At 35.4% G+C, this 12,777-nt stretch overlaps 1 protein-coding gene across 5 annotated transcripts in view; it reads right to left on the minus strand.

The window, feature by feature from the left end:
• Nucleotides 1-331: 331 nt before the first annotated feature.
• Nucleotides 332-12,777, minus strand: part of LOC136030372 (protein turtle-like) — a 370,614-nt gene continuing 358,168 nt past the window's right edge. For all 5 annotated transcript variants that reach the window (XM_065709291.1, XM_065709293.1, XM_065709294.1 and 2 more), the window contains one exon: nucleotides 332-623. In XM_065709291.1, the coding sequence (XP_065565363.1) occupies nucleotides 474-623 (150 nt within the window). In that variant the 3' untranslated portion in view covers nucleotides 332-473. The remainder of the gene's footprint in view (nucleotides 624-12,777) is intronic.

The following is a 12,777-nucleotide window of genomic DNA, read 5'->3' on the forward strand; positions in this document are numbered from 1 at the left end:
TCGGGCAAAATTTCTAGGGGGTTTTTGACTTTTTTTGTTACTACGGGACGTATTCGTCTTTCAGTGTGTAGTTAGCACTGCAAGAACGATTATTTTTTTTCAATATCTAAAGCTAACCGTTTCTTTTAAAAGTGGGGACTGAAGAATTTTGATGACTTAAAACGAATAACAAAAATGGAACCAAATTCGTTCAATGCTTAAAAAAATTGCATGTGTCCAATTTTTCGTACTATTTTAAAAGATTTTTTTCTCGTCTGTGATGAGAACTTCTGACTTCAAATCTCAGAACTTCAAACTTCTGAGCTATCTATGACTAATGTTAATAAGTAGATACAACAAAAACGAGTTTATTGACCCTTTATAAGAAAAAAACACAATCAATTTTCTTCAACACTTCAAGTATCTCAGGAAATCAAAGCAAACTTCCAGATTAATTGCACTTTGTGATTCAATAAAGTTTTTCGTACTAATTTTCAGACTGAACTTTCGTTCTGATGTGAGTTCTCTTTACCAAGATTGCGATTAGAAAAGCTTTTTTGAGTCTGTGAACTTCTAAATTCGGATTCTCCAATAAGAACACCAAAAGAAACTTCCTTCAAAAGATGAGGATCAGCTGTATAAATCTGGAAAGAATAACAATGCAAGATAACCTGTCTCGTATACTGATTAGCGCCTTAACGTATGTAAAGCGAATTTGATATTTTGAACAGTCACAAAAGTAGTAGTAGTGGCAGTAATAGTATACATATGTTATCTTTTGGTCAGTTGAAAATCCTCTCCATCATATCTCTAGAGCTTTATTTCAATAATCTTAGCAGTTCCTAAGATATTGCTCATACGCTCTTTTGACAATCTGTGTACACATAGTGTGTTTTGATTGAGTTTAACTTTCCTTTTAGCCTTCTGGGAAATTTTCACCTTATTACCATTAGCTTTAGTATTAGTTGTAGCGGAGGTGGTATTTATAGTTGTAGTAGTAGTAGTATTTGCATTAGAAGTAGTAGTGGTAGTATTAGTTTTACCTGTAGCGGTAGTAGCCATAGTACTAGTAGTAGTTGTAGTAGTAGTAGCAGTAGTAGTCGTAGTAGGAGTAGTAGTAGCAACAAAAATTAGTAGTATTGATACCAGTAGTAGTAGTGACGTTTGCTTATGCCTTTTGGTCAATTGACCATCCCCTTCACCGCTCCCTGAAAGCTCCTACTTAATATCCTAAGCTATTTATGAGGTACGCCCTTTTGATAACCGGAATGCATGCAGAATGTTTTGATTTTGATCAGATTGTCCCTAAGCATTCCCTGGAAGTTTTACCTTAATATTATTAACATCAATAGTAGCAATAAACGTAGTAGCCGTAGTAGTAATATGCACATCGTGCCTTTTAGTTAGCTAAACATCTCCCTCAAAATGCCCTGAATGTTTGAACTTGATACCCTAAGACGTTCCTGGGATTTTGCTGATACGTCCTTTTGAGAATCTACTTGTATATAGTACGTTTTGATTTAGTTCAACATCGCATCAACATTCCCTAAAATTTGCACCTTAATATCCAAGCCTTTAGCATTAGTACTAGTTGAAGCAGCAGAGGGAATAGCAGCAGCAACAGTAGTGTAGTAGTAGTAGTAGTAGTAGTAGTAGTAGTAGTAGTAGTAGTAGTAGTAGTAGTAGTAGTAGTAGTAGTAGTAGCAGTAGTAGTAGTAGTAGTAGTAGCAGTAGTAGTAGTAATAGTAGCAGTAGTAGTAGCAGTAGTAGTAGTAGTAGTAGTAGAAGCAGTAATAGTAGCAGTAGTAACTGTAGTAGTAGTAGTAGCAGTAGAAGAAGGAGAAGTAGCACACAAATATGGTCTTTTAGTCAATTGGTTATCTCCCTTATCCTTCCCTGAAAGTTCCAACTGAATATCGAAAGTCATTCAGGAGACAAACCCTTTTGACAAATTTTATACACAGACTTTGATTTTATTTAGTTCAACACTCCCCTAAACACTTGCTAAAAGCTTAATCTAAATACCTTTGGCTCCATGCAACACAAAGGGTCAAACATAGCCCCCTTTCCTGATAACAAATACTATTGTAGACAATAGGAGCATTGAACAGCTTACAGCCCTCGCTACAAGGGTTGTAGGGGGATTTTCATCCCCAAAGGTACAGTTATTGAATCTTTCAACTATGGTGAACAAAATGACAGTCTCAAAATTATGATCTAAGGACTTTGGGAGGAAAACAGGCTAGAGGAATGCTTATTTCACTTCAATCACTTTTGACTGTTAAAAAAAAATGGAGCTTTCAATTGTCATCCAATAAGCCCCTTCCAAAGTTTCTAAAACAACTTCTCCCATTCGCAGCTCTCTGAAGAAAAGAAAAAAAAATACATAATACATAGAGCTCACGTCACTCTTTACTTTGGCAGCGATGTTGCACACTACTGCTACAAAAGGCTAATTTTTTGGCCGGGCCCAAGAATTTGACCATTTTTAGCTGAGTTTGCTTTAAAAATTAGTTTTTCAAACTATAACTCTTGTGAACTGTTTGATAACCTGTTCATCCGTGTTACAAGTTATTATGCCTTGAAGGTAAGTCTTGTGAAAATAAAAGATCTAAAGCCGAAGTGGCCAGCCATGACAAAAACAAAGGAATATAAAGATGACAAACGGGTCTATGACCAGTGAATGAAAAAGAAGAGAGCAAAAAATCAAATGAATATTTCGTCCGTATACAACAAAGCGTCTTCGACTTAAAAGAACAAAAAAACAGAAACTGAAACGAAAAAAATAACTGAAAAAATATTTAAAACTAAAATAGACTTGCATAAAATATATAATATACATATTCACATCTACAATTGGCATCTACCTTCATGAAACCAGAAAAGTATCTGGATTAAAAAATTTTAAATAACAAACAAAATAGATTATATTATTCCGACATAATTTTATGAAAATTTGTTGATGTTGCCAGTGGTTTAGGTCAGTTACTTGATCTAATCCCTTGGACATTTTTCAAGGCTTCGTTTTTGAATATGGGTTCCTTTTTAAAATAATATCGTAAATAGGATCAATGTTTACATTACCAGTGTCTCTATTAATTGATAAGCCTGTGAAAACATGTTTTTTTTATAATGCTTCCATCGCCTATGATTGAAATGGACTATGGTGCAATGATAATGGTTTTTGATTTCTCTGAATTTTAATTCTTCCAATTCATCGGCCAGTAAAAAAAAAAATAATAATAAAAAAAAAAAAAACAACACAGCTATCACCGCTGCAGCAAGGAAAAAAATATCCTAGGATAACGAATGAATTTAGAAAAGGCAGAGTGAAAAACCAAAAGGGTCAGAACTCACTTACTTTTTGTGTTAGAACTAATTTATTTTAACCACAAAAAAACCTCAAATGATGATAAAACAAAAATTGGAACTAAAACAGAAGTGCTCGACTTTTCCAACAAAAGTTAACTGTCAAATGAAAAATTCTCATTTTCTCCCTATTTTTATTTCTGCAAGGTACTGTAAGAGAAGGAAGAATGGAAGTTCAAAAGAAAATAAAGCTGATTTTTTAAAAGCAGTGTTTCTCGGAAAATGTAGCTTCAAATCCAATGATCCCCCCTAAAAAAAAAGAAAAAGAGTAGTTTTTCAGAAGAATTAGTGAGCTATCAGCTTTCCTTTTCTTAAAAATAAATAGAAGTCTCGATGCGTTGGATTTCCACAAAAGTCTTATTTTTTCCCAGTATTTTTAGGGGGATGTCTTAGGTTCTTGGGGCATATAATTCTAATTAAGTTTTTGACGGTAATGGTGGTAAAACTTGCTAGTTTCCTTGTGTTCTCGCTTTTATTTTGAGTAAGTCTATAGCAGAACTCTAGCAGGGGCTCTAGAATAAATAGATGAAAAATTTAGTTTTTCAATGCAAGTAGTTTAAGTTAAAAGTATAAAACGATTTTATGCAAGAGGCTGAGACACCTTAAAACGCTCAAATTTGTTGGCTTTAACTAATCATGCTGGGATATATTTTTCCATTTCCTGAAAACCTCAACAGTAAAAAAAAAAGTTGATAAGGATTTACGGCATAAAAATTTAGTCATTTTGAATGCTTTCAATCCCTTTGCGTCTCAAGTAAAGAGTGAATTATATTCTTCGAGGCTTAAAAGAGTGAGTAATGACGGTTGCAACACTCCTTCTAATGCTCCTTCTAATTAGTTTCTGTTCGTATCAAATACCCAGATTCCTCCAACACTCCTTCTCTCCCACAATCCTTCTAATTAGTTTCTGTTCGTGTCAAATATCCAGATTCCTCCAACACTCCTTCTCTCCAACACTTCTTCTAATTAGTTTCTGTTCGTGTCAAATACCCAGATTCCTCCAACACTCCTTCTCTCCCACACTCCTTCTAATTAGTTTCTGTTCCTGTCAAATACCCAGATTCTAGGAACAGGTAAATAAATAACGGAAAATACAAAAAGCATCTGAATTATACGACACATTTTGAAAAAATTAAAAATATTAAAAAGTGCTAAAGAATTACTAAGGATCTTCAGACATTGGGAGAGGGGTAATCTAAAAGCCACCATGCTTATCTACTGGACTCAGAATATACATTCAAATACATAGCTGAAACAAAATGTCTGCAATAAGGCACGTATTTAAATACGTATTTAGATATGCAGTATTTGGGTTCAAATTAATGAGTGATGTTTCAAAAAAGATTTCAAGTTAGAAATCTTGTAGCCACCCAGAGTGCATCCCCACTCCCCTTACAAACAATAAAATGTACATAACGTGAATATTCTTTAACTTATGATTAGACCACTCTCCTTAAATCTCTTTTCCAAGATGTACGTAACGCTTTGCACTGGTCTGACATAATGCTTAAGTTTGGGAGAGGGAGAGAAGTGGGGAGGATCTGTGTAAGAATTATTATGAAGACGTACTAGAAAAAGGTTTATTTTTAGAAAAGGTAGTCTCTAGAAAAGTTTTATTTTATCCCCTGGCTTTCTAATTCTCTTAACAGGAGGAAGGGGATCATTTTCAAAGTTTTCTTTCTGAAGAGAGTCCAATTTTTTTCAAATTCTTGGTGTCCCCCTTTTCCTGTTACAGGCTACTGAATACATTAAATGCATATTTTTAGTTCGAAAAAGATAAAAGCAGGTCCACACTCAGGACTGTCGTTCGGGGGTGTGGGGTGGGGGTGTGGGGGGTTGTCAGCATAAGAATGAAGTAGAATGAGTTTCTTGCTCATGGACTTTGTTAAACGGCTTCAAATAAGTTAAAACGTATGCTCTTAGCTCGAGCCGTCACTTCTATTTCTTGCGGACATGTCTACTAGGCCTATTGTTGAATATTTAGGTATTTTTTTTCTTTTGAAAGGCGAGTGTTGCGAAGTCATGTTTCATCAAATTCAATATAATTAGTGCTAACAAAAGAGAGTCTAAACGATGATTCTTCTTTGCCGTAAAAATGGCTAATACCCTTTTGATGTAGAAATAAATTTTTCTATGGATAGCAAATAAAAGTATACCACCCAGCTCTTCTTATCCAGCTGAACTTCATAGCACAAGCTTTTACCCTTTTGAGCCTAGAGAAGCTTCCTTCTGGAGTAACAATGGTTGCAGGTAACGTTGCAAGAACATGAGCAAGAAGAAATATATATTTGGAAAAGCTGAAGTTGTAAGCTTAAAGAGAAGACACAGCCCAGGAGATCGCAGAAAGGTTGATAGAGCTGGGAAAACCCATAATTGATCTGTACCGCTCAACCTATTTTATTACACAGATTCCAGTCGTACTCCGTTTTTTAAAATCCGGTAGACGTTCTTCATTTTTTTTAATTTTATTTTATTATCATTATTTTTTTTTTGTTAAGACAGGGTTCTGAAAGATGAAGCCCTGTAAAAGATGTAGACTTGTGACCATATTTAAAGAAAGGCGTAAAGGCTGTAAAGATTAAAGAAATGACAAAGTTCAAAAATATTTACTACTAAAGTGCACATGAAGTGCTTTGAGGCACTGTTTAAGTATAGAGGGGTTACCCCATAACCCCTAAAACCATCTTTTTCAGACCTAGTTCAAACTTTTCAGGAAACTGTAGAACTGAGGAAGGAAGAAACTGCGTTGTTAAGTTAGTGACCGACACAAAACCTAGAAATTTCATGGAGGGTCCCAGTGGAGACCTCGCTGGTGCAAACAGATGACTGCTCGAAAAACTCATCTTTTCGTCAACCGGGACCGAAATACAAGAACCGAGTTTATTTTTTTGACAACCAATTCCTGAAGAAGTTCGTTGGACTCCATAATAAGAACATTCTTATCATCTATATATGGCATTTTCAGCCACCAAAAGAAGACATTTCGTTAAATTAACTTCCTTAACCTACAAAAGAGCTTGGAAGTTGCCATTGTTGCAAAAGGGCTCTGTCCCTGGATTAAAATCGAATCAGAATCTTTTGTCAATCCAAAGGCCAAGCTTTTACTTCTAGAAAATGTTATGACTTCAAACACTGGATTCAGTTTTTGACATTTTTCCTCGACTTGCATTTTCCTTGCCGTGTCTAACTGATTGACGATACTATCCTTCCTCTCCACTGAAATAAAAATGACATTGTCTGCAGCTTTGTAGTTTTATGAAGCTGTGTTTACTGATGACTTGTACAACATCCGATTACATCGTCCCAGTTTTCAAAGGCTTGCAGACATGGCGACACAGGTCTTGATGGTTACTTCTGTAAGCTGTTTGGATTGAAAAAAGAACACAGAATCTGTAAAAAGCAGTGATCTCAGAAGCAGAACTCAGCAGACTCAATTGAAATTTCCAATTGTGCTTCCTATCTTTTAAAAAAAGGATAAGAGGTTTTCAAAGTTCAAGGCCTCTATAGTAGGAATAGTTAAAAAATTGTGTTAAGTGCTGAAGGTCTATTTAAAACACGAAAAATATCGTTTAGAACCTTAGAAGAAGATCACACATGTACGTTAAGTAAAATGTTTATAGAGGCTTAAGAAACAATCCGCAGAGGATTTCCTAAGGTTAACATCAGATATTTAGGTTTGCTTGGGCACAAAAAAGGGATATGTCGCAATTTCCTTTTATTCATACTCACTTAACAAAGTCATTAACTTAACTGACTGAACAACCAATGTTGTAACCTCTTCGTTTTTGCTCGTTTCAATTGTATATTAAGTGTGATTTCATTGATTTAACGTGTTCAAGCGCCATTTCTACCGTTGAAAAAAGTTTGGAAGAATAGACAGATAAGTCAGCGCATCAAGATTACAATATTGTAAGCTACAGTGATGGCAGTGGTCAAGTACGTTTCTGAAGTGTGAGGACTATAAAAAACGGAGGAGGATTTGCTACGTATTTTCCAGAGAAATTAGCCACGGATTATTTAGGGTACCAGACTGGCTGACCGTAGCTGACCAGACTGACGTACTAATCTGTACGAAAAATGTGAGTAAATCTCACTTTCTAGGGCTATTAAGAGAATAAGACTGAAATGGCTAGGACACGTTCTGTGGATGAAGGGTGACGGATTGCCCAAGATTGTATTGTTGAGCAAAGATCTTGGGTCAAGTGAATAAAAGGTCGTCCCTGAATGGGTGCGAGGATGTTGTAAGTAAAGATTTGAGGAAATTGGGAACTTCTTGGGAGGCTGTGGTGACGGATACTTTAAATATGTTGGGATGGAGGAGGAGTTCGCCTAGTTGTATTGGCCTCAGTCAGTTTCCGTGCTGCAGTGAGTTGTATGCTGTAATATTCGTGGTGATCTCATTAAACGTCACGCAACCTATGACCTATGAAAAGTAACAGCTTTAGGATTCTCATTTCAAACCCTTTTTTCCCTGCTCTTCCAAGACCAATTTAAGAGTCGAACAATCATTTTGAGGTGATGTGAGGTTCAAATAAGGTATTTCACCTGAATATGACCTTGCCTATTTGTATAAGTGGAAAATTAAGCTCATAAGCCAATTAGTTTATTGTGAAGAAAGTATTAGTTGTTCTTAATTAGTAAGAGAGGGTGTGTTAGAATACAACAATACATACACATAACCTATACCTAACTAAATAGCCTTTGCCGTAGGCTATTCTTCTGTGTCATAAAAGTGTACACGAATTCCATAGATTTTATTTTTTGACATATGTTTATAAGTCACTCACTTTAATTTTTAAGCGTATGTCAGAGAGGGAAGCCCAATGACCCCTTCCTTATTAACCAGTGGTGTTATCCTAAATTTCCAGCTAATAAGAATAATGAGAAGTTTCTGAGATCAGGAGACCCGATTTGGTTGGAGTTGGTGGGGGATGAAGTTTGTAATTGCCCTCTCTAGATTTCGAAAAATATATTTTTTTTTTTCACTAAATCAATGAACAAATTTAAAAAAATGCTATCCTTTAGCTTTAGAATTTTTTTTTTTTAAGATTTCAAAAAGAATCCCTTCTCCGCAAATTTTCAAGGATGTTTGTGAGTCAAACACCTGTTTGACTCACATAATATTCAAGATGTAAATCTCCTTTTCTCTGTGGCTACACCCAGACTTATTGCTACAAAACGCAGGATAAACGGGAGAGAGTGAAACAAAACGGCAAACTAGTAATCCAGGCAAAAACCACGATTTTAAAGCTGTTCTGCTTTGTTTTGTGGAAACGACTAATTTCATGGATCGAAATTAGAACTATTTCAAGGATTGTCTTGAAAAAAACAACTTTTTTTTATAGGAAAGTTGCTATTTTGAAATTATGTTAAATAATACAAAATCCATATTAAGAGCCTGAACTAATTTTAGAGCGTCTTTACTTGTCGTTCAGAGATTATAAACTTTTATTGCACAGCTATAGTCAACAAATCTGTAAAACGAGTTACCTTTAAACAGCTTTTTATTTAAGAAAACACATGTAGATGTTAATCCTTGATAATACAGCCAGGGTTAAAACAAAAGAACAGAGGAAAAAATGAAGAAAGTAAAATAAAATTCCCGTGTGTCGTTTTATTAATATCTCGCTACTTTATTGTTGTATGATATTTTTAATTGTCATTTTAATTATTATTTTTATTGATCATATTGTCATATTTATTGCCCTCACGTTTCTCAAAATTGGTTGCTCCTACGAATGACTGAAGACTGTTCAGTATTGGTAAATATTCACAAGATTTTTAATATTCGTCCTTCAGTGTTTACAGCCTTTTTTATGTTTTAGCTAAAATCAACAAATCTGTTAAGTGAGTCAATCTTGCTTTAGAAATTGCTAGTTTGTTACTAGTTTGTGCTTTTGCATAATTTATCTTAAAGGACTTTCTAGCTTGTTTAGAAGAAATATAGTCCCTCGAGCATCTGGAAAATTCGCAAAGGCGTGACTAGACTCAATAAATTCAAATCTGGCTTAAGCATACGGAGATTTTTAAGGGCTCGTATTCTTATTTTTGTCTATATCACACATAATTCACGTACAGTAGGAGCATAACTTTATATTTGCATGTGCATTCAATTGTCTGTGTTGTGCTTATATGATATGCCCGGGTCAAATTGTAGTCCTACTGGTCGATACAAACAAAATTATGCACGACTACAGCATCAATAACGTTTCAGCCGTGATTGGAACTTCAGAATTTCTACCTTATTAAGCCTGAGATAACCTAATATCATCCATAAATAAGCCGTAACAACTACTATCCTCCACAGCCACTACTAAGACACAGCTACTATCAAAACCATGCCACAAAATCATACTTTCTTGCATAATAGTAGTTTAACATGGCTAGGTATATCTATCGCACGGCCTCACAGTACACTGGTAGGCCTACTTACAAATATAAACTTGTATCTGACTGGTGCACGCTGGTCCTCAAAAACAAAAGTTGTCTCTGACTGGTGGATTATTTTTAGCTGATGTATCATACACCGTTTTACACTCATACGTCAAGTCGCTCATTTATGGAATGTCAATTATGAAAACACTAGAAGACTTTATAAAAAGACTTTCCTTTCGATGATCCTACCCAAGAGTAACTAACCTTATTTTCACGCTAGTCTAAAAGAAAACTTGCACTCTAAATGTAGAGGAAATTAATATAGGATGCAACCAAGTATAACAGGATGACAAGAGGGAAATAGGAATTTGTTTCTCTCCCTTGGTGTCTTTCCTTGATTAAGCCGGTAAAATTACTTAGTCTTGATGAATATTTGGATTATCAATTATGTTTTAACAGACAGGTAAATTGTTTTTTCTGTCAGTTCAGCCGGAACAGAGTTACCACTCTTGGAATAATTTGAATCAGCATAGACCAAAAATTTACCAAAATTATTATTTTTCTATCAGTCCTGCTAAGTAAAATGAAGACGACTTGTTTTTAAAATTACTTTATATAAAACAATCAATTACCACTGTTTTAAATTATTCTATTTCAAATATGCTGTTTAAAACTATTATTTAATATACTGTCTTCAATTATTTCAAGCCCAGTTTATTTTATTCTATTAGGATGGAAGCTCTTCTACGTTAAGGTGCTGCCAATTCTACAAGAAAAAAAAAACATTTTTTAATTTTAAATTTGAAGTAATTTAAAAGGAAATTCTTAAGGGCGGCTTGAGGAAGTTTCTTCTCTTCCTCTCAAATACACCGGAAAAGCCAATCTACATACAAAGATTCCAGTACAAAAGATTCGAACTTAGAAACTTAGGTCAGGACAAGCACTAAATATATGAGAAAAAAAAGGCAAAAGGCTGAATTTGCTCGTATCCATTGGAAACATGAATAGAGAGATGAGTGAATCCTCAGGATGAATATTATCTTAAAAATCACCTTTAAATGTAATACTGACCATAATTTTTTTGGAATAATTTCAAAGTAAAATTCTTAAGGGCTTCTTGAGGAAGATTCCTAGGAGTTTTCTTGGGTACGTAAAATCGTAGTCCAAAATGTTTAATGACTTTATATATTTTATATTTTCGCTCCACTTCCAGAGGGATCCCAGTAGTTAAGAAAAAAAAAACTTTTTCGCATGCTGACCAAAAGGTCTGCGTAGTACAGATACCAATCTCCTGATTCTCTGCCTTTGGCCGGCAGTGCAATATGTGGTTGGGAGCAAATAATCAGACTCTTCCTATAGTTGGAGAAAAATAAACAAATGAAATTCAAATAGGGATAAGTCCTCTCATTAGAAAGTGAAAACAGATATAAAAAATTCTGGCTATTTTGATCACATACAACAGTGATTGTCATCAGCAGGTAAATTTAAGCATTACAATTAAAACAAACAATATTTATACAGAACAAAATAATTACTTCCAGGTCACAAATAGTTTTAAGTTTATTGGCTACACTCGTCTCAGAAGGTTCATTAACATGGCTCATTAAAAAATCTTGAGTTGTAAACTTTTCTCCTTTAGTATCGCCTAAATGTTAGTTGAAATTTTAATGAAGATGACACAATCATTTTCTTTGTTCAATTGCAACAGAAATGTAGCTGAATTTACAGTTTTACACTTATTTGGTCACATCATCCCCATATTGTATGACGCAGGTATTTTTCTGAAGACCACACTGCCTTTCTATGGCGAACAAATTTAAGTTCAAATAGGGATAAGTCCTTTTATTAGACAATGAAAACAGATGTGTCTGGAACAGATCCAGAAAGAATATTGAAATCATCTGTATAGTCAAGATTCGTGACCGAAAGTGAAGGAATGACTACGGCACCTTAGTACTTGTCAAGGACATTCAGGATCCAATCGATGTTAAAATTGAACAAGATTGGTGTAGGGAGACAGCCCTCACGTACACCATCCTCAATCAGCATCAGATCTAAGATATTGGCCATCAATTTTTTCACGGGCCTTTGTTCCAGAATACCCTGTTGCTTTTTAAAGGGTGTTCGAGAATCCAGCGCAAGCTAAGGATCTGGTCAGAGCAGCCCAAACCCAGCCTGAATAGTGCTTTGTTTGGCAACGTCCGGGTGCTTCTGTTGTCTCTGAATCTGATCAAAATGCGATTGTAAACAGCTAAGTGGCAATGGGATATAGCTTTGTAGTCTACATAATCCATTCGATCTCCTTTTTTAAAGACTGGGACAACTATAAAAGTGTTTTACTCACCAGCAATGTGTTCGTTATCCCATTCATCGACGGTCAAACTACGAAGCTCGTCAACTGCCAACTCGGGAGGAACTTTCATTCGCTTGACAGGGATTCCCACACTTTTTAGTTTTCGAGATCTGCCTTGGCTATTTCATCCTTGGAAGGTAGGTCCTTACATGCATTCTTGTAAGGCTGTTGGTTTGGAGAATTTTCATGGTGGTTGGTGTCGGTTACGAGTACTTCAGGAAACGAATATGTCCCATACTTCAACCATCAAACTGTGAAGCTGATGAACTGCCGACTCGGGAAGAGCTTTCAGTGGCTTGACCACGTTTTCCAGACATTTTGGTTTACATGACTTAGAATGCCTTTGTTATTTTACCCATGCATGGTGGGTTCTTACATACACTCTCATAAGCCTGTTGGTTTTAAGAATTTTCAATTGCTTTTGGTGGTTGGTTTGAGTTATTAGTGCCTCCTGGTCTTAAAAGCTCTAGGAGACGCACTTACCACCTCTCGATACATTCCTCAGTGCTTAAGAGCATTTTCCAGTTATTCCTTCTAAGCAAGAGGACAGTCGTTATCTTCTTGAACTTTCAATTGAAACTTCATGTATCGTTCGGAATGCAGCTCATTCAATATCAGTGGCAATGTTAGACCAGTAAACTTTTTTGTCGGCTCTTGGTGATTCGTGTTATTCTTGTCGCAGAACTTTGTGTGCTGTACTT

Source organism: Artemia franciscana, chromosome 8 (assembly GCF_032884065.1).
Source record: "Artemia franciscana chromosome 8, ASM3288406v1, whole genome shotgun sequence".
NCBI lineage: Eukaryota > Metazoa > Arthropoda > Branchiopoda > Anostraca > Artemiidae > Artemia > Artemia franciscana.